The sequence below is a fragment of the Balaenoptera physalus genome (genome assembly GCF_965194825.1).
Source record: "Balaenoptera physalus genome assembly, chromosome: 19".
Lineage (NCBI taxonomy): Eukaryota > Metazoa > Chordata > Mammalia > Artiodactyla > Balaenopteridae > Balaenoptera > Balaenoptera physalus.
Genome location: NC_138900.1, coordinates 5,743,030 through 5,766,442, shown reverse-complemented (window position 1 = coordinate 5,766,442; position 23,413 = coordinate 5,743,030). Strand labels below are relative to the sequence as shown.

General features: G+C 40.1%; 1 protein-coding gene and 1 long non-coding RNA gene across 2 annotated transcripts in view; one reads left to right on the top strand and one right to left on the bottom strand.

The window, feature by feature from the left end:
• Positions 1–203: 203 nt before the first annotated feature.
• ZNF577 (zinc finger protein 577) lies at positions 204–22,889 on the bottom strand. The gene is made up of 6 exons (XM_082437308.1): positions 22,589–22,889; positions 21,255–21,344; positions 13,673–15,264; positions 11,941–12,067; positions 11,106–11,201; positions 204–5,779 (listed from the first exon to the last, which is right to left on the bottom strand). The coding sequence occupies exons 3-6, from the start codon at positions 13,709–13,711 to the stop codon at positions 4,422–4,424; spliced, it is 1,620 nt and encodes a 539-aa protein (XP_082293434.1). The 5' UTR covers positions 13,712–15,264; positions 21,255–21,344; positions 22,589–22,889; the 3' UTR covers positions 204–4,421.
• The window catches only part of LOC309648580, a 16,082-nt gene continuing 15,460 nt past the window's right edge, over positions 22,792–23,413 (top strand). Inside the window, exon 1 of the long non-coding RNA XR_014256722.1 lies at positions 22,792–22,905. This is a non-coding gene — a long non-coding RNA (uncharacterized lncRNA). The remainder of the gene's footprint in view (positions 22,906–23,413) is intronic.

Below are 23,413 nucleotides of genomic sequence, written 5' to 3'. Positions count from 1 at the left end.
GAGGGTGAGAAATAATGGAGTTGAGTTCTAAAATTTAAACGGATGTACAAAAGACTTGAATAGCCAGGGTGACCTTGAAGAAAAAAAAAAACTGGAGGGCATAACCCTATCAGATTTCAGGGACTTATTTCAGTAAAAACCTACTGTAATTAGACAGTGTTGTATTATTAGTACAAGGATAGTAAATACAACAATGGAACAAAATACAAAGATCCTGGAAAAAGATTCAGTATACACTACCATCCAGTTTATGACACAATGCCAATGTAATTCAGTGGGGAAAAAGAACGGTCTTTTCAATAAACTGTACTAGTTCAACTGGATAACAATATGGAGAGAAAAAGAAGGAACTTTCATCCCATGCCTCACACACAGGGAAAAATAACTTCAAAATGGATCACAGGTCTAAATATAAATAGTAAAATATTTAAATTTCTAGGGGAAAACTTACATGACTATCACAAGATATGCAAAGATTTCATAAACAAGATGCAAAAAGCACTAACTAGGAAGGGAAATATTGACAATATTGGGTTATTAGCGGGCATGACAGATCTTTACCAATTCTCACAACCATGGTCCACTTTAAAAACATCATTCTGTGTGTGCTTGTCAGTTATACTGGTAAGATCTTATGTAACATAAATGTAGCCTACCAGTGGTTGTAGGCAAAGTTTATCACTTTAATTGCTTGTATTAGAAAAAAGAGAAAGGTGTAAAATCAATAATCTAATTCTCACTTTACAAGGCTAGGGGGAAAAAAACCAAATTGAACCTTAAGTAGAAGAAAAAAACTTAAAATGCTATATAAGGTTACTAAATTTGGTACATCCATAGCAAGACTGATTAAGAAAAAAGAGAGATGACAAATTAAAACAATGTGATGAAAAACTAATCAACACTACAATTCCTAAAGGCATTACAAGGACAACTTGGTTTCTATTTTTTAGTGACAAAGCACATTTACACATATCATGGTGAAAGTGCTGAAAACCAAAGACAAAAAATAAATCTTGAAAACAACCAGAGGAAAAAAAGACACATTAGATACAACGAATAAGTAATATGAATGATTGTTGACTTCTAACCAGAAACAATTCTGGGAGGCCAGAAGATACTAGATTCACACTTTTTAAATGATAGAGGAGAAGCATTGTCAATTTAGAATTCTATCTCCAGGGAAAATATTATTTAAAAATGAGTGTGAAATAAAGACATTTTAAAATAAACAAAATCTGAGAGAATTCACTACCAAAAGACCTGCAGAATCCCACAGTAAATTATAATTTCTATAATCCACTCGACACAACCTTCTTGAGCATATGTAGTATTTATAATAGCTGTTTTAACATCATTTTCTGCTAATTCTATCACCCGTGTCATTTCTGGGTCTCATTTATTTGTTTCTTATTTATACTTTTTTCCTTTTTTTAAATTTTTTTTATTTTTTCATTTTTTTATTGGTTTTAAAATATTTGTTGTTTGTTTTCAAATTTTTTTCCTTTTTTTTTTTTCTGGGTCTCTTTCTATCAACTTTCCTTCATGTTTATGGGTGCTATTTTCCTGCTTCTTGGCATACTGGGGTAGGTGCTAATTAGATTTCAGACTTTGTGAATTTTACATTACTGGTTGATGGACTGCTTCCTATTCCTTTTGAATACTATTGGGCTGCGTCCTGAGAAGCAGTAAATTACTTAGAAACAGTTTATTTTTTTAGTGCTTTGCATTATGCTTTGGTAGGAGAGTTCAGAGGAGCTTTTACTCTAGATCCAATTTGAGCCACCCACTGAGACAATGCTCTTCTGAAGTTCCACTGTGAGTCTCCAAATGTTAAGGAGGTGTTTCCATTTCAGTGGGTGGAAACACAAATTATTCCCAACTTTGTGCAAGCTCCAAGGATGGTTCCGCTTGTTCATTTCCAGTGGTTCTTTCTCCAGCCTAGGGAGTTTCCTCACATATATGTGCTGATTACAACTTAAAAACTTGTGGAGGAACTCTAGAACTCTGACCTAGAAATTGCCCTCCTACTGCCCCTCCCCTGAGCTACTCAAACAATCTAAAAACAATACTCACCATAGCCCTGCTCCTAATCTCATTATTGGCAATTAGCCTGGCCTATGAATGAACTCAAAAAGGACTAGAATGAACTGAATATGGTATTTGGTTTAAAACAAATGATTTCGACTCATTAGATTATGACTAAATTCATAATTACCAAGTGCCTTTAGTATATATAAATATTATTATAGCTTTCACAGTATCTCTTGTAGGACTGCTAGAACTCTGGAACTCTCCCACTCTCTGGGCACAGCTCTCTCCTCTCCTGTCATCTGCCCCATGGATTGATTTCAGCCACACTGAATTCTACTAACTCTAAACTCTGTCTCAATTCAAGGAGACTGAGATCTTTTGGGGCTCCTCCTCCCTATGCTGCAGAATGGAAACTCTCTCCAGGCAGTAGGCTGGGGGCAATCATAAGGCTTACTTCATTTGTTTTCCTTCTCTCAGAGATAGCTGTTCTGAGCTCCCTATTATCCAACAGCTGAAAAAGTCCATTCACATATTTTGTCTTTTCTTGTTGTTATTTAAGGTGGGACGATATATACATCATACTGTTGAAGAAAAAGGAGTTGTTGGAGTTGGCTGTGAAAAATACTGGTCAGGATTTAGGTTCATTATGATATATGCGGATGTATTAATTTGTGCAATTTCAGAATAGATACAAACGTATGTTTGGTAGTATTTCTAGCAGCATAAATCTCATATTCCTTTAGGACATTTAAGAGTTCTTTTCCAGTGCTGAGAATTTGATTTATACATTTCAAGAGCATTCCACGGTGTTCACATCTAACAATCAGTGTAAGATTCTCTGATTAAAGAAAAAATGTTAATGTACTTAGATCATAATTACTTTAGATAATTATTTCTCTGGAAACATGCTTTTCCAAATTTACTTAAGGGCTAGGTAGGAATTTATTAAAGTGTAAATTCTCTGAAATCTAATGTTTTTGTGGTAGGCAAAATAATGGCAAATCCCAAAGATGTTCATGTCCTAATTCCTAGAATCTGTAAATATGTTACATTGCATGGTAAAGGGGAATTAAGGTAGAAGATGGAATTAAGTTATTTTAGGACCATATAAATTGTTTCTAGAGTTTTAAAGGTTCACAGAGAGAAACCTCAGAATGGATTGTACCCAGAACCTATCAACACTAGATTTAGAAGATGAGATTTGGCACTCCTGAGCTGATCAGTTTTAGGTTAGGTTTTGGACTCTGAGTTGGTCCTGTAACGGGCTGAGACATCTGGAGATGCTGGGATAGGATGAATCCATTTGCATGCGGGATAGACACGAATCACTGGGTGCCAAAGGGTGGCTTCTGGTAGGCAGAATGATGGCCTCCCAAAGATGTCTACATCCTTATGTCTAGGACCTGTGAACATGGTATATTATAAGGCAAAGGGGACACAAAGTAGCAGATGGACTTAAAGCTGCTAATTAGCTGACTTTAAGATAGATTATCCTGGATTATCTGGGTGGGCCCAATGTAATCACAAGGGTCCTTAAACGTGGGAGGAGACAGAAAAATGAGTGTTGGAGGGATGAAAGAGTTGACCAGCCATTGCTGGCTCTGAGGAAGGAAAGGGGCCACAAGCCATGGAATTTGGGCAGCTTCTAGAAGCTGGAAAAGCAAAGAAACAGATTCTCCTCTAGAGCCTCCAAGAAGAAATGCAACCCTGCGAACAACCTTGCTTTTGGCCCAGAGATGCATTCTGGACTTCAGAGCTCCAGGATAATAAATTGTGCTGTTATGAGATGCCGAGTTTGTGATAACTGGTTACAGCAGCCATAAGAAACTAATATAGCTGTCCTTCTACATTCATTATATTCTTAGGTTTTCACTGCACAATGCAATTCCTGGTGTCCAAGAAGATTTCATTTACAAAAGTCTTTCCCACTTTCCAAGGTAAAACTGTGATACACGACTTAGTTTGGTGATAGAATTTCCATTTTTTATTGCCTTTGGGGGATTTTTCTTCTCTATGAGTGCTTCCACATTTTACTAAACATGTCTTCCACCTTCAGCGCCTCTAGAGTTGTCTTTCTATGCTCCTATGACAAGTGATAAGGTACAATTTATCATTAAAAACCATCATACTCTAAGGTTTTGGTCCTGTGGGAATTCTTTGATATCAACTGCAATATCACCTCTAGGAAAAGGCTTCCCCACAAGAGCTGCATTTCTGCCCAATGTGATCTCGCTGATATTTACTAAGCCTAACTTCTCACAGAAGTGTTCTCCACAACCACCCCATCCACAGCATTTCTGTCCTAAGCAAGCTCTGACACATAATGAATGTGGGGAGGATTCTTGCTCAAGGCTTTTTCCCATCTCAGGTATCTGAGGATTTTTTTTTTCCTACACAATATCTGTAACATATAAGACATAATTTATTACTGAAGGGGTTGTCACATTCACTGCATTTGCAAGGCTTAGTCCCTGTGTAAATTCCCGATTTTCTACTGAGGCTTGACTCCTTGGAAAAGGCTGGTCCACAATCACCACATTTCTGCCCCCTAGGAACTCGCTGATGTTTAATAAGGGCTGGGTTCCCGAAAAAGACATTTCCACAGGCACTGCGTTCATAGGGTTTTGTTCCTGTACGAGTTCACTCATGAATAAAGAGCTATGACTCACTGAGGAAGGTTTCTCCAGCTTTGGGGAATCCACAGCTTTCTCTCTTGTATGAGTTTTCTTATGTTTGATCAGGACTGACATGTGGGCAAAGGCTTTGCCACATTCACTGCAGGCATATGGTCTCTCTCCGGTGTGAGTCCGCTGGTGCTGAATGAGCTTTGACTTGCTTCTGAAGGCTTTTTCACAATCACTGCATTCATATGGTTTCTCTCCCGTATGAATTCTCTGATGCTTGGTGAGGTCTGACTTAAAAAAGAACGTTCTTCCACATTCGCTGCATTCGTAAGGCTTCTCTCCTGTGTGAAGTCTCTGATGTGCAATGAGGTATGCCTTCTGGGAAAAGGCTTTCCCGCACACACTGCAACCATATAATTTCTCTCCAGTATGAGAGCGCTGATGTCTGTTGAGCTGGCACTTCCGGCTGAAGGCTTTTCCACATTCACTGCATCCATAGGGTTTCTCTCCTGTATGAGTTCGCTGATGGACCATGAGCTGTGACTTCCTGGAAAAGGCTTTCCCACATTCATTACATTCATGGGGTTTCTCTCCTGTATGAGTTCTCTGATGTTCAGTGAGCTGAATCTTCCTCATGAATGTTTTCCCACATTCATTGCATCCATGGGGTTTCTCTCCTCTTTCAGTTCTCTGATGTCTAATGAGCTGTGCCTTCCTGGAGAAGGCTTTCCCGCACTCACTGCATGTGTGTGGTTTCTTTCCTGGATAAATTTTTTGATGGTCATTGAGCTGTGATTTAGTGCTACTGGGTTTCACACAGCCATGGTATTTAATTCTGCTAAGAGTTCTATTATGCTGGAGGTAGAGAGATGATTTCCCATATCCACTGAACTCATCAGAATCCTTTCCTGCATATCTTCTCTTCTCAATAACAAAACCTAAATGTGATTTCAAACTTTTACAATGTGGGCCAAAATTATTGTATCTTTGTGTTAAAGGAACAAGACTTTTGCATAAATCGAAATTATTTCCAAGCGCATAACTTTGCTGACATCTTTCCAAAGTTTTAATCCCGTTTTGGTTTTCTGGGTGCCATTGCATAGGGTCAATCTCCCATATTTCTTCTAGGAAAAAGAACAATGAAAACATCCATGATAATTTTAGGGGGTAAAAAAAGGTACAAAAATGCCATGGTTTGGGCTAGCTCTTATAAGATCCCAGTCTAAGAGAAATGTCCACTATGGAAATGTATCCTATGCTCTGTGAAAAATGACAATATTGCATGCTGCAACTAAGGAGCTGGTGAGCTGCAACTAAGGAGCCCGCCTGTTGCATCTAAGACCTGGCGCAACCAAATAAATACATAAATAAATATTTTTTAAAAAGAGACAATATTATAAAACAGTAAAAGGAAAAACAGCTATTTTAGAAACAATGATGGGCAGTCTACAATGAATAAATATAATGTGGGTTGCTTTCCAAATAGAACCTCGCAAAATGGGGACAGAAGTAGAAATAGAACCACACTGTGATTGGAATACAAAAAAAGAAGATGGAAGGGATGGATCTATCCATCCAACAAACACTGAAAGGGTTGGTGTTTGGGAATATACTAGAATATTAAAATAATATATTAGAATATTAGAATTAGTATGTTACTACAGTTTGACTAATACATTCTGTCTCCATGGAGCTGTCATTCTAGTAACAAGAGAGAAAGAGAGCAAGAATCAAGAGGTAATCAAAGTAGTAAGAAAATTACAGAACATGAAAAATGGTATGAAGGAGGTGATAGAGTAGTGGAAGGTCAATCTTAGACAAAGTAGTCATCCTCGAGAGAAAAAAAAGTTAAGCTGACATCACAGGACTAGAATGAACAATGTTATGCAAATAACTACATGAAGACTATTCCAAGAGGAAACAGGCAATGCAAAAACCCAAAGGCAAAAAAAACTTAGGCATGATAGAGAAACATAAGGGAGGCTGGCATACTTGGACTATCCTGAACTTGAGGGAAGTAGAAATAGATAAGTTTGGAAAGGTCGGTAGAATTGAGAGCATATAGATCTTGTAAACTGTTCAAAATTGGATTTTATGCTAAGAACAATAGCAGGAAGCGACCAAAACATTTTTGACAGAAGTACAACGGGTTTTTAATTGATATTTCTAAAAGGTCACATGACTCATAGGGTGAATGAATTGGAGAAATGAAATTGTTGAGAAAACACACAGGAGGCTATGGTAGAGTTCCAGCAAGAGATAACAGTAGCCTCAGCATGGATGACTACCAAGGAGATGAAAAAATGTACAAAAACAAAGTATGCATGATGGAAGAGGAAAAGATAAGTATAGAGGAAGGAAAGCTAAGACTCACCATCACAATGAGCTCTGGAGGTAGAAAAGGGAAGAATCAAGGACAGGGCCTCAAGATGCGGCTGAAGCATCTGTTTAGGAGCTGGTGCCATTTAATAAGATGAGGAAGAATAAAGACATAGGTTTGGCATCTGTGGGAAATCAAGTGCTCCATTTTGAGGTACACATCAGGTTTGAGATGACTAATACACACTCAAGAGAAAATATGATGTACTTGGCTGGATCTATGAGTGTGGAGAAAGTTTTAGACTTAAGATAATAATTTTAAGTCACGAGTATACAAATATTATTTAAATATCTGGACTGCATGAAACTAGATGAGATAATTTAAGAAGAACGAGTAGAGAAAGGGGAGGGTGCAGGACAAGAGCATTCCAAGTTTTAGAGTTTGGGGAGAAGAATAAGCAGAGAACATGAAAAATCCATCCAGAGACATCAAACCATATCTATGCTGATCAAACAAATAAGCAACATGGGTTTTAGTAACAAAGGGTTACAACTGGAAAATCAGAATATAGGATCTACAGAGTCTGATTCCAAGAGTACTGAGGTAAAATATTCAATAATCGCCTTGTTACTAAATCGTTCCCCTCTCATTCCGACTACACACCAAAATGAAACTTTTCTAAGACACCAATCACCTATTTAATAGTAATAGTGTAGTTAATACTCCAACTTTCTATTAGGTATGATACAACCTCACATGATCTAATATATCCAAACACACATATAACCATCTGAAATTTAAAAATAAGTCCTTGGGCCGTCTACCCACATCCCATGTACTGACTGGTGGAAATACCACCTTCTTCAATCATATTGTAACTGTATACAGAGCTGCCCCACAAAAACTTCTGCAGTGATGGAAATATTCTATATCTGTGTTTTCCAATATGGTAGCCACTAGCCATGTATGGCTGCTGAGCACTTGAATGTGGCTAGAGTTGACTGCAGAAATAAATTTGTAATTTTACTGAATGTTAATTAAATTTAAATTTAATTAAATGTTAAATTTAAGTAGCCCACATGTGGCCAGTGGCTAACACACTGGACAGCACAGGTATAGACCATCATATCCTATATTTGCCATTATAATATATTTAATATACTCATCTCCAAATTTTCTACTTTCCACTAATGCCAGATTCTTCCTTGATCTCTGTTCCTACATCATCTCTGTCACCCACCAATGAAGAGATTCTGAAGAATCATTCCCATCCAGGAGGAAGAAAACATTCATCGTCCTTACCTTCCATTCATCCTAGAACTCCAAGCTATATTTTCCCATTGTTACAATGTTACCACCCAGCTATCAAGAAAGACTCTCTAGAACTAGCCAAAAAAGACAAGACAAAACCAAAATCACACTTTCTAAGCCAATTATTAACATAAAACCCAGAGTAATCAGCCATTTCCTTGCAGACAGTCTCCTACAGGCCAATCTGTTAAGAATCTCCCACACTGCTTTCCTCATTTCCATCTCCAAAGTCTTCTTTTTACATTATTACTGACCCACAAGGCCTTCCGTCAGCATTTTTACTTAAAACCCAGCTCTCTTTCTTGCAGAAATTATTTTATGTTTTCAAAAAGAAGCACACTTTATCCTCTAACACTTTATCAAAGCTCAGTTTTCTCTGATTTTGTAAATCAATCCTTGTCTATACCTCATAATCAAATGCTAAAAATTTTAGAATTTTATGCACCTACGTCAACCCTTTCCAACAGAGATTTTTACACTTGTCTTTTATTTCATCTGCATCTCCCTCAGAGCACATTAGAGTGGTGGTTCTTCAATGACAGGGATCAAAGCAGAATTGCCTGGCAAGCCTTTCAAATACCTCATAGGCTCCGGTCACTCCCCACACCTAGCAAACCAGAAGCCGAATCTCCAGAGACAGAGCCTGTAGTTGGAAAAGGCTCCCACATAGTTCACACACATCCCTGATGAAAAACAAAATTAAAACCAAAATGCAACCAAACCAAACCTGTTTTGGGGATTCCCTGGTGGTCCAGTGGTTAGGACTCCACGCTTTCACTGCCCAGGGAGCAGGTTCAATCCTTGGTTGGGGACCTAAGATCCGGCAAGCCATGCACCCAGGGGCGGGGTGGGGGACCACCAAACCTGCTTTCATGAAAGATGTGATAAATGGATGCAAGTGATACTGTCAGTGAATTATTCTGTGGTTATGCTAAGTAAGGAAAAATAAGATACAGACCCTTTCCTCTATATGGAAAAAGCCTCATACCAACCAGTAAAACAATACAATAAAATATACGACCAGGACTGAGTTAGTGCGGTGTAGATACGAAAACAGATAGGAAGTCAGGAAAGAGGGAGTTCCGAGTGTGCACTTGAACTTCACGGACAGAAAAAGAGAACTCAGAGTGAAAGAAGACGGCATCTGGATGTAAAAATGCAATATAATCAAATGCGTAGATGCCAGTCTTCGGGTTATTTGACATAATCTGTGGCATTCAGTAAAATATATCACTTCCTCCTCTTTGGAGTAATTTTGTCACTTGTTTCCAGGACATCTTCTGACCCTGTTTCTACCACAGCCCAATGCTTTTCTTTTTATTTGGCTGGGTTCTTATCTTCTCAACTTCAAAAAATAAATGTGAAACTCTTGTTTTCTCAACCAACTCTCACTCTTCATGTTTTCTCATCAAGTCCCACTGCTTTCATGCCCCCTATCCACAGAGGAATACAACCAGAACCTCAAAAGGAGCTAAAAGAAAAACTGAAATCAACCTATATATGTAGGAATTGGAACAAAGCAAGTCTATATCATCATGGCCATCAGGGGAACTGAGAGGGTGGAATTTCCAAAAGGCCTTTTGAAAACGAAATTCAATAGGAACAGCAGAGACCTTCAGAAATATAGAGTAGAGTAAATAGGAAAGACTCAAGGCAACTCAAAGGTGACCGGGCACCAGGGTGTAGAGCAGTACGGGAGAACCTAAATAAAATGCACATGGAGGAAAAGGATTCACCAGGAGGAAAAAAGATCTCATTCTTGAAGGTGAAGGAAAAAGGATCTCACAGGACGGATATCTTGGGTGCAGGCAAAATATAGAATGAGAGGGCAGATCAGACTATAGAAAGAGAGGTGGGAACTGTCAGAGTGCAGAGAGGTTAAATCTTCCGTATATACGAATACACACTCTGATGGTGAAGAAATTATCTGGGAGAAAGGAGGGTTCTGGTTTCACATACAGGAAGTAGAACATCACAGGGCAGAGGCCCTGGTGCCTGGCAACACACAGATGATTAGAGTGCAGGTCATATATTAGCAGGAGTCAATGTGGGACTCTCCAGCAGAGAACAGAAAGCTTAGGCCTTAAGAATGAATTAAACTTTTAACAGAAGATTAAAAAAACAAAAAAACAACAGAATCTGAAAGCTGGGGAAGCAGAGGGTGAACTAGTAGACAGAGGTGCCCTGGGAGACGAGGGGTGTGTGGTTTTCAGATGAATGAAGCTGAGGTGGATTGTCACGGAAGGATATTAATCAGCCCTTTCAAAAGGGGAGGGGATATTGCACAGGTAGGGAGCAGCGTTAAGTGCAAAGCAATGTGAACAGGTAGTGAGACGTATCTCATAGCAGGTAAGGTGAAGAACAGGAAGTGAGGCCCCTGCAGACAAAGAAAAGGAGAAGGCATGAGGGAGCATGTTGGGAGGAATGGAACCAGGTTAAGACCTCAAGGTCCTGGATGAGACAAACTGCAGTCAGATCCAGAAAACTGAAAAAAAGGAAGACATCATCCTTCAGTGGCAGGCAAAGAAGAACAGCCCTAATAAAGAACATGCAGTACTTCCCTGGCGGTCCAGTGGTTGAGACTCCGCGCTTCCACTGCAGGGGGCACGGGTTCGAACCCTGGGTGGGGAACTAAGATCCCACATGCTGCGCAGCATGGCCAAATAAAAAAAGAACATGCAGAAAGGTGTTAGGCTTCTGGGCCACCAACTGGTGTAAGGAAAGTTCTCTAGACAGCATTTCAGAAGTATCAATCCTTCACTGACCAAGTGGAATGTCCATGTCGTTTCTCCCCATCTTCTTGGTTGTCACTCACTCACCTGGATAGGTTTGACTCTGGCCTGCTCCCTCTACCGTCCATGGGGGTTCTCCTTGTTCCAACTGGAACAGTGAATCTGGTTTGGGAGTCTGATATCCTGTAAATGGGAAATCACAGAACGCTTGGCACCGAGCATTTGAGCCTGGGGAAACTACGAAAACTGGAGAAAGTTCTATTTCAGGGACTGCACCCTTCGTACTTTGGTAAAGTAAAAACCTTTAACTCGGAAAGGGAAAGAATACACTCTAGAACCTATGATGCTTTAGTCCAAACCATGAAATATTCCAGGAACCCTACAGATTTCACTGAATGAGAAAGAAAAGGCAACGACTGTGATGCTTCCTGTTGGGCTGCACCCTGCAGGCCTACAAGGCCGTACTTGCCCAGCTTCAAAACTGAAGAAAGAGCCTGGAGTCAGAGACAGAGACATCCATGGTTTAATGGATGGGGGAGCTTATGTGTCTGAAGCAAGGTCCTGGAGCGACACCCCACCATGTGCGGTAGATGGCGGGCAGGACATGGCGGCAGTCTGCGCTGGGGGTGGGGGATGGGGGGGTGTGTTACCAGTTACAGGGGAAATTGACGTCAGGTTGGCTCACTGGTCACCAGGGAAAAAAGCAGAAGGGCAGGCTCCTCACCACCCCTATGATAGCCTATCAGAGTAGAGATGCTCTGATCTAAAGCTAGAGCGATCAGTAGCTGGGGCCTGGAGCAAGGATGCAGAAAGGTCAGTCATGTGAGTAGGGTTCAGGCAAAGCAGGCACTGGTCAAGCAGGGGATGGATGGAGAGCAAAAGAACAGCCATCCTGGGCGGCCTGACCATACACTGCCCTTACCTACTGACACTAGGTTGTAGTAGTTCTCCAACATGACATTCCTGTACAGGTCCTTCTGAGATGGGTCCAGTAACTGCCACTCCTCCCAGGTGAACGCCACAGTCACGTCCTCGAATGACAAAGATGCCTGTAATAACAAATTCCAGTGCAATCCGAGGTGGAATAAAATGGTGTGGAAAAGAGGGACGGGAACACGTTCTGCGCATCTTCCCCGTGATAAATCATGTGCACTGTGACTGTGACTGTTTCACATACCACAGACCACGTGTCTTTGTCCACCTGGGTTGCTATAACAAAATATCACAGACTGGGTAGCTTATGAAAACAAATTTATTGGGACTTCCCTGGTAGTCCAGCGGTTAAGACTCCACGCTCCCAATGCAGGGGGCCCGGGTTTGATCCCTGGTCAAGGAACTAGATCCTGCATGCCTCAACTAAGAGCCCGCATGCCACAACTAAAGATCCCGCATGCTGCAACTACAGCTCCCGCACGCCGCACTGAAGATCCTGCACATGGCAACGAGGATCCCGTGTGCCGCAACTAAGACCCGGCTCAGCCAAATAAATAATAAATAAATATTAAAAGAAAAATTATTTCTCACAGTTATGGAGGCTGTGAAGTTCTAGATCAAGGTGAATGCGTGGCTGCATTCTGGTGAGGGCCTGCTTCCTGGTTTGTAGTGGGCACCTTCTCACTGTGTTCTCACGTGGAAGGGAGAGGGATCTCTGTGCATTCTCTCTTATAAGGACACTAATCCCACTCGTGAAGGCCTCACCCTCATGACCTACACACCTCCCAAAGGTGCCACCTCCTAATACCATCATCTTTGGGGGTTTAAGATTTCAACATACGATTTTGGGTGGAACACAAACATTCAAACCACTGCCCCACAGAATTCTACAAATTAGTCCTTCCCAGCCTAAAAAAGTACTAAAATAATATTTGCATAGAAATAAAAAACACTGTGCAGTAAGAATGTCTTTGTTTATAAGTATGAAAAATCTATCAATAATTTAGATATCCATCAGAGGCAGACAGGATATGCTATACCTCCATGATATGAAATACTATGCAAACATTAAAATCAATGAGGTAGACTTATTTTTCATTTTTATTTTTTAATTTATTTATTTTTGGCTGTGTTGCGCCTTCGTTGCTGCACGCGGGCTTTCTCTAGTTGTGGCGAGTGGGGGCTACTCTTCATTGTGGTGCATGTGCTTCACATTGCAGTTGCTTCTCTTGTTGTGGAGCATAGGCTCTAGGCGTGCAGGCTTCAGTAGTTGTGGCACATGGGCTTAGTTGCTCTGCAGCATGTGGGATCTTCCCGGACCAGAGATCGAACCCGTGTCCCCTGCACTGGCAGGTGGATTCTTAACCACTGTGGCACCAGGGAAGTCCTCAATGAGGTAGTTTTAAATATACTGGTATCAATGACCTTCAATGAAAAAAATCAAGCCCCCAAATAGTACATACAGTAGGATCCCAGACATGTGAAAAATCTTAATAATATATTCAAATATATATGTATAAAAACACATATGTATGCATATAAAATGCATATATAAAAATATATATGGAAATTAATGTAAATGTAAATATAGATATATTTTACCACACATCAATTATAGAAAGACACTGGTGGGAGACCCAAACTATTAACATTTGTTAACCTTTGGGTTGGGAGTTTGGCAAGAAAAGGTAAAACGGGATATTCTCTTTTGGTGCAGATACCTCTGTGTGCTTGAATCTCTTGCATGCCAATGTAGCCATGTATCATTTGAATAATTAAAATACAAAGACCAAACCAAGAATAATTGGCTCTGACTTCATTTTTTGAACCTAGGGTTAAGAAGATATAAAGAGAGAATTTTCGTCAACATCTGTTACACCAAGCTGCTTGCAAAGAATGGAACTATCAGCTGTCTCCTGCCAAATCAGTAACAAAAATCTGGTTGAGAGAATTCTTCTTCGTGGAGGACCACTCAAAGGTCAAGCAGCCCATTCATTCTATTGGATAATCCAGGCTTTATTCCTGGGTAAAGTCAGACTATTAGAAGGCTCTGTTGTCAAGGCACACTGCTTTAGAAGAATTTTGTCCAATTGAGTTCTGCTCTGGCATGCCTAGTCAGAGGAACATGATAAGAAAAAGCCAGAGGAAACATCTTAGGCCTTTATTACGAAACTGATAATGAGAATTCTGTCTATCACAAAACGTCTCTGAAGAGTTAGCAAAAGAAATTTCTTAAGATTGAAGAGTGGACTTCCCTGGTGGTGCAGTGGTTAAGAATCCGTCTGCCAATGCAGGGGACACGGGTTTGATCCCTGGTCCGGGAAGATCCCACATGCCACGGAGCAACTAAGCCCGTGCGCCACAACTACTGAGCCTGCGCTCTAGAGCCTGTGAGCCACAACTACTGAAACCCACGCACCTAGAGCCCGTGCTCTGCAACAAGAGAAGCCACCACAATGAGAAGCCTGCGCACCACAACGAAGAGTAGACCCCGCTCGCCGCAACTAGAGAAAGCCTGTGCGTAGCAACGAAGACCCAACACAGCCAAAAATAAATAAATAAATTTATTTATTTATTTAAAAAAAAAAAATTGAAGAGCAGTGAAATGTGTACTTCCCGTGAAGAACTGGTGTGCCTTCTCCTCACAGACAATGCAAATCATGTAACGTTTCACCTTTTTCCTGTTATAATGGCTGCCAAGAAAAGTAGACTCAAGTTCAAAACTAAGGCAACCCAAGGGTCTTACACAGTCACCTACCTAGGCTCCAACCCTAAGAACTTTGTACAAACCCTAGGGCTCTCATATCTTGCTTCTGAACTTGCCTTGATTTTAAGATTACAGGCCAAATTTGTTTTCCAGTAGATCCTGATTTTTATCAACATATACTGTTCTCATTTCACCAGACTTTTTTAGAAGCATCCACATGTCCACCGGGAAACAAAGGATAAAATCGATAAAACAAACCTCACCTGGACCTTGATCATCTTCTCCAGTTAAGAAAGGGCGTGTCAGGAATTCCCTGGCGGTCCAGTGGTTAGGACTCTTGTGCTTTCACTGCCGAGGGTGTGAGTTCAATCCCTGGTCGGGGAACTAAGATCCCACAAGCCGAGGGGCTCGGCCAAAAAAAAAAAAAGGGCATGTAACTCTAGGGTGTGCTCTGGTGTTCTGTCTTCTATCTCTGTGGGCCTGCCTGGAAGTTGTGGTCAGAGATCTCAGGTCAGGCTACTGCCAGAAATGATGATCTCCCAAGCCTTGAACCTTCTTCTTCTTCTATTACTGAAATGTTCCTTCTTCCTTTTCTATTACCAGAACCTGTGAATTCAAGAGCAAATTCAATGATTGAGCCTGGGACCACAGCTCTCCCTTGCTATGTGAACTTACAGTAAGAGAAGGCCCCAATAATTCATGTCTCTTTAACCCTCTGAAAGCGTTTACATCATGGGGCTGTGCCCCACAGGAAGATATGGAATGGGCGAGAGGAATGCCTTTTATTTTGGTAAAGTTGGAAGAGAGTGAAGGTGGAAGAGGAGGTGGGAAACAAAAACCAGCTCATGGTCTTGTCACGTAGATCCATTTCAGGAAAGATAAGGTACAAAAATGGTGGCTCTATAAACAACAAGGTCCTACTGTATAGCACAGGGAACTATATTCAATATCCTATGATAAACCATACTGGAAAAGAATACAAAAACACCAGAATGTATATATATGTATGGCTGGATCACTTTGCTGTACAGCCAAAATTAACACAATATTGTAAAACAACTATACTTCAATAAAAAAAATTTAAAAAAAAAAAGGTGGCTCTGGAAACTGACTTAAAACCACCTGAGCCCACATACATCTAAATTTTCTGTTTACTGTACTGAGGCAATTATCCCAGTTTAAAGATCAAGGTACTTAACAGACCACAAGCCATATCTTACGTAATCCTCAACACTGCTCTGTAAGGTCTTCATTATTATCTCCAATTTTAAACACCAGTAAGTTGAAGCTTGGTCAGGTGAAGCGTGTTGCCCAAGTTAACACCCTTCCTCAGGAGCAATGTGGGAATCTGCATTCATATCTGCCTCTCTCCATTATGACACTTCCCTCTTCCAACAGCCTCACAATACAAACTTGCTCTCTTTCCCAGGCACTTTAAGAACTAAACTTCCCTGGTGTATCATACTGTGAGGGGGCCATACAGTCACAGTTGCAAAAACAGGGCCTTTGGAATCAGCTCTTGTCATATTCCTTGTGCACATCCAGACAGCTCCCTCCACACAAGGAATGCAAAGGCAGCCCCATAACATAACTTATGTATAACATAACTTATGTAAACTTGTAAAACACACAAAAATATTATATATTGTTTGTAGATACACACACACACACTTAAAAGTCCAAAAATAATCATAATGTAAAATTCCAAGTTAGTGGTTACATCTAGGGAGGAAGAGGAAGGAATGGAGTTGGGACTTGGAGTTGACATTTTAGTTGTATACGTAACGCTTTATCTCTTTCCAAAATTAAAGAAGAAAAAAGGAAAAAGATTTAAAGCAAAACAAAAACAAAGCGAACATTAAACACTTTATATGCCCAACTGAGAGCCAGTGACACTTTGTAAGCATTCCTACGAAGCATGGAAGGGGTGCAAGAATCACTGTTCTCATTCACCACTGGTCCGACCATGCTTCCAAATGCAATTAGAAAAAAGAATCAAATAGCACTTGTTAATAGTAGAAAAAAAGAGTTAAATAACCTTCTGCACAATATTACTATAGACCCAGAAAACCCAAGTAATTGAAATGGACAATAATGAAAAATAAGAGTTTAGTTAGTGCTTGAAACTGACATGAAAATGACATGAAAAATGATATCACTCCTTTAGATAAATACTGTTAAGTATTATATGATAGAATATTACTGGGGGATATTCTCACATTATGTACTGAACATTTTCAAAATAAAATCGCTTCTGATCCAACATTCTGTTTTGGGGAATTTATGCAAAGAAAAGAGTGGCAAAGTGAGCAAACACATATGTAAGGTTCACAAAACATATGTAAGGTCCACTGAGAGACGATTAATTGAATGAATAGTTATAATCCATCTAATGGAAAACTTTGTAATAATTTAAAATTTTAACATACTTCCTGAAATTAAAAATGGCCATAATATACAGCTCAGTGAACAAAGCACATTTCTACTCATTACATATTATATGATTCTGTATTTCACAAAAGGAAATATAACAATGTTAAAATTATTATGGTAGGGGCTTCCCTGGTGGCTGAGTGGTTAAGAATCCGCCTGCCAATGCAGGGGACATGGGTTTGATCCCTGGTCCGGGAAGATCCCACATGCCACGGAGCAACTAAGCCCGTGTGCCACAACTACTGAGCCTGCGCTCTAGAGCCCGCATGCCACGACTACTGAGCCTGTGCGCCACAACTTCTGAAGCCCGCACGCCTAGAGCCCATGCTCTGCAACAAGAGAAGCCACCAAATGAGAAGCCTGCGCACCGCAATAAGAGTAGCTCCCATTCGCCGCAACTAGAGAAAGCCCGCGTGCAGCAACAAAGACCCAACGCAGTCAAAAATAAATAAATAAAATAAATAAATTTTTAAAAATTATTATGGTTGGTCCAATAGATTAGGATGTGAATTTTACATCTTTTTCAATGAGCACAAAATATTTTAAATGAAAATTAAAATTTTAAATTTTAAAATTTTAAATTAAAAAAATCCCCACTTGAAATAAAAGTAAAGATGTTGCCAAGTCATTATAAGTCAATAACCATATGTGCTTTGGAAGGAATGGAGGGAGGGCAGAAGGGAACAAGTCATTTGTCCCATAGGATATACTACCTTCTGGATTTGGCTGATTGCTTCCTTATCCTTCCTCACCTCCCCTACTCTCAATTTTTCCTATAAACTGGGTAGTTAAATTAGAGGTTTGATTACTTCTATATTTAACATTTTAGGCAAGAATCCTTCATTAACGACGCTGTACGCTTCTTAGCGCAACATATTAAGAGACATGAGGACAAAAGAAAAAATGGAAGAGGGACTGTTATAGAATAAAAGGGATCTAATGGATAAACAACAAGCTCCTACTGTATAGCACAGGGAACTGTATTCAATATCCTGTAATAAAACATAATGGAAAGGAATATGTAAAAGAATATATATACGTATAACTGAATCACTTTGCTAGACAGCAGAAATTAACACAACTTTGTAAATCAACTATACTTCAATAAAGTATGTTTAAAATAAAATAAAATAAAATAAAAGGGACCTAAGAGATATAAGAAGCAAATGCAACGCACGTACATTACTTGGCTCATGATGCAGACAATCCAATGTTAAATGACAACTTTGAGATGATCAGAAAAACACTGAATATGGACTGGGTATTGGGTGAAATAAAAGAATTGTTATTAACTTTGATACATTTGAAAACAACCTGCTGGTTATAATTTTTTTTTTAATTTTTATTTTATTTAATTTAATTAATTTATTTATTTATTTATGGCTGTGTTGGGTCTTCGTTTCTGTGCGAGGGCTTTCTCTAGTTGCGGTAAGCGGGGGCCACTCTTCATCGCGGTGCGCGGGCCTCTCACTGTTGCGGCCTCTCCCGTTGCAGAGCACAGGCTCCAGATGCGCAGGCTCAGTAATTGTGGCTCACGGGCCTAGATGCTCCGCGGCATATGGGATCTTCCCAGACCAGGGCTCGAACCCGTGTCCCCTGCATTGGCAAGCAGATTCTCAACTACTGCGCCACCAGGGAAGCCCTATAAATTTTTTAAGTGACCTTACCAGTTAGAGATGCATACTGGAAGATTTACAAGTTTAAGGACATAAAACCTTGGATTTGCTATGAAACCCTCCAGAGGAAAAACAAAAGTGGTGGCGGCACAGATGAGCATGATTGGCCACGCTGAAGCCGAGTGATGGGTACATATTATACTATTCTCTCTACTGTGAGTTTCCATGAAAAAAAGAAGAAAAAAGTCATTAGGGCTTTATGAGTTCTACCTAATCTGTACAGTATAGATGATGCCGATATTATGTAAACTCTCACACATCACAGAAAACGATGAAAAGTTTCTCAACTAATTGTATGAAGCAGGCATTTCAAAGTACTAATTGATAGATTAGAAGAAAGAGAACTATAGAGATAGATGTTTATTCATTGATTTTCATCCTTCCTTCTTTTCTAACATATGTATTTGAGGCTATAAATTCCCTCCACTGACTCCTTTAGTTGAATTCAACAAGAATTGACATGTAGGATTATTATTAAAATGCAATTCACTCAACTATATCTCAATTTTAAAAATGCAATTTAGACATTTCCACTGTAATTTTTTTTTATTCATGGATGATTTAGATGGGTTATGGCATACTTGCCGAACAAATGGGGAAATCCTAGGTGTTGTTTTGGTATTGCTTTAGAGCTTAATTCCACTGCAGTTAAAGAAAATATTCTGTATGATTTCAATCCTTTGAAATTTGTTTAGACTTGCTTTATGGCCCACCATACAGTAACGTTTTAGAAATGTTCTATGTGCGTTTGAGAAAAATTGTTGAGTGAAGAGTTTTATATTGGTCAATTTTTTAATCATGTTATTCTAATCTTTTAGGGGTCAGCACTGGTGGGCTGGTGACCTGTTTTTGTAAATAATGTTTTCTTAGAACACAGGCACACCCATTTTTTTCTGTATTCTCAAAGGCTCCTTTCATGTTACAGTGGCAGAGTTGCGTAGGTACAGACAGAGACCATTGGGCTTGTAGAGCTTAAAATATTTGCTATCTACCCCCTTACAGAAAAAGTTTGCTGGCCCCTGTTAATCTATAGCCTTCTGGCTTTTTGTCTCCTTGGTCTCTGTTACTGAGGCAGGTATATTAACAAGTACCTGTTACGACTGAGCATTTGTCATTTCTCCTTGTATCTAGCATACTTTATACTTCAGGAATTCTACTAAGTATATATCCAACAGCACCAAAATGCATGTACAAAAATGTTCACATAAGCGTTATTCATAATAGCCACAAGCCAGTAACAAGCCAAATGTCTATTAATAGCAGAATGGATAAATAAACTGGGGTATAGTCATACAACGGAATACTATATAGCAATGGAAAGAAACAATCTACTGCTATATGCAATAACTTAGATGAATTTCACAAAAAAATATTGAACAAAGGAAGCCAGACACAAAAGAACATGTACTGTATGATTCCACTTATATAAAGTTAACAATCAGGCAAATTCAATATGATGTTTTTAGGATAATAATTGCCTCTGGAGAGGAGGGAGGAGATTAGGATGAGGTGGGGGCTTCTAGGGTGCTGTAATATTCTATTCTTTAATTTTTAGTGTTATACTTGAAAAAAACTTTTAAAGAAAAGTACAGATCAGTTTCACCTATAAATTTTCACAAAAATTTTTTAAAATGTCAAGCAAAAGGTGGAACAGTATAATTAAACGTCTTCTACAAAAAAAAACCCCAGCAAAGAACAGTATAATCAAACTCCACGCATCCATCATGTGACTTCAATAATTATCAACTCAAATCTAATTCTATTTTATCTACACCACCACTCACTTCCCCACCACCACTCGATTATTATTTCCCCCCCGCAGATTATTTTTGATGCAAATCCAAAATATCTCTTTATTTCTAGATCAAAAATATTAAATAAAATATTAACAAATAGAATCCAGCCCCAAAAGAATAAATCACTATGAACAAGTATGGTTTCTTCTAGGAATATAAGATATTGGGAAATCTAGCAATATAAATCAAAGGAAATTTTAAAGAGAAAGAAATTATGAATGAAAATAAAATTAAAAAGCCTTTGAGGGGAATCTAATATACAGCATACTGATTACAGTCAATAATACTGTATTATATACTTGAAAGTTGTTAAAAAAAAGTAGATCTTCAATGTTCTCACCACAAAAGAAATGCTAATTATGTGACATGATGCAGATGTTAGCGAACTTATGGTGGTTTGTTTTGCAATATATAAGTGTATCAAATCAACACATTGTACACCTTTAAACTTACAGAATGTTTTATGTCAATTACATCTCAATAAAGTTGGGGGTGGGGCAGCCTTGGAGAAAGAATAATAACTTGATAAAGTGCAGGTACCATTTATTCAGACTACACAGTGTGCCAGGCACTACACTTTGTACTTAAAAACTTTTGCTCATTTAATCTTTCTAACAGCTATGAAGTGGGAACCATGACAGCTTTCTTCACAACTAATGAAGCTTCACAACTTCTTCAGTGATTAACCTACCCAGGTCAGAGGCAGAAGCAGGTTCTTCTTACTTCAATCCCATCACTTGCTATCTGGTCAACATTATTTGCAGATGACAAAAATGCTCAACTAGAAAAGATGAAGTAATCAGTTTGAAGCTATCAGTAATAACATGAGTGGAATGAGGTGACAAAATCAGCATATCTTTTAAATTTTTGCTCCTGTGCATTACATAAAAGAAACAAAAAAGAGGGAGCGGGGTCATATGGGGAAAAAAATGACACCATTTACAGTTACAACAAAAGCGTAAACGATTTACAAATAAACATAATAAAACATGTCCAAGACACATACAAAAAAAAAATCACAGCTGGTCAAAGAAACAAAAAAAAAACTTGAGTTAGAGGAAATCCATCACGTGTTCCTGAAAGTGTAGTACCTAGATCTACATCAGTTCTACCTCAATCAAAACACCCACTTGCTGGAACATAACTGGAACAGTTTTTTAAAAAGAAAAGAGGGGCTTCCCTGGTGGTGCAGTGGTTGGGAATCTGCCTGCCAATGCAGGGGACACGGGTTCGAGCCCTGGTCTGGGAAGATCCCACATGCCGCAGAGCAACTAGGCCCGTGAGCCACAATTACTGTGCCTGCGCGCCTAGGAGCCTGTGCTCCGCAACAAGAGAGGCCGCGATAATGAGAGGCCCGCGCACCGCGATGAGTGGCCCCCACTTGCCGCAAATAGAGAAAGCCCTCGCACAGAGACGAAGTCCCAACACAGCCATAAATAAATAAATAAATAAAAATTAAAAAAAAAAAGAAAACTTGCAAAGAGTTTGTAATATGGAAATGGTTATGACAGGTTAGATAAAAATATATAAAATCATATCAATACCTACACACCTGATCCCAGCGCTAAAAATGAGATATACTAAATTTAAACAAGAGTTGTTTTCTGGAGGCGTATTTAGGAGGATGAGAATGTCATTACTTGGGTCAGGATGAACCTGAAAATCTATTTTCAATAGGAATATACAGTAAACATGGACGCAAGAGGACCAGAAACCACATTTCTAAATTAAATATGCGATAAGCTCCCCAAACGCTGTCCCCAACGCGGATACGACTCCCAATTCCTCCAACCTCAGCCACCCCAAACGCTACTCTCCAAAAAGCCTCCCAAGTTCTCGTCCCAACACGGAACCCCGTGACCTCCCTTTCCATGGGGAACTCTCAACACGGATTCCCCGACTGATCCGCTAACACACAACACCCCAGCGAGGATCACCGCTCGCTTCCCCCCAACACCGACCTCTACGTCGTTTGGAACAAAAACAACAAAACACCCCGAGACACGCCCAGAACCGGACACTGACCTGATGGATGAACTCCGTCTTCACTGTTGGAGGCATATCACGATACCGCTGTTCTAAACACTTTGCCTCAATGTCAGTAGCCCGGCGATCAACCCCCTCGGCGGACACGACCCACAGAAGCTGAAAGGATGGTGGCCGACGAGGTCCAAAAGCCGCGGTTCCAGAGATTCGGAATCTGTCTCCTCGCGGTCCTTCTATGACGCAATATTTCCGCGCCGGGTTCGAGGCTCTTCACCGGGAGCCGCCGTTTTTCCACGTACGGCCGAACTACGGGGGAGGTTTTCCTTTTCCTGCCTTCCGCGGGAAGGTCAAAAACGGTGAGAAGCTGTTGAAAACGACCTATTTCACCCCCTTTCCACGTCACTTGACCCGCTGGGCCCCGACTTTGTAACATTCGCCAGGGACGCTGCACAAAAGCTTAGCTTATCACAAAGTCAAGCCTGCCCGGATCTCTCTGCAGGAAGCGCAGAGATGGTCGCGGACATGAAGGCACTTTGATTTAAAGGATAAAGAGAAACTAAGAAGCGCAACCATCTCAAAGAAATTCGGGGGTGGGGGGGCCCGAGCCAAGCCTAGCAACAATTGAAGGAGAACCGGCTAGTGGAATGCTGGCTGGAGGGGGTGTTGGAGGAAGCTGCATTTGAGGCCATTGTAGGGTTTAGAGAACCGCTGAGGAGAGCATTGATATGAGAGTGGACAAAACTTAGAATTATACAGCTCTTGTTCTGACTGGTGTGGAGGGAAATGGGGAACACGGTCCATCAGGGGCCGGCAAAAGGGGCTGAGGCTGCGGAGAAGCGTGGCTCCCCCAGCCACGGTGGGAAG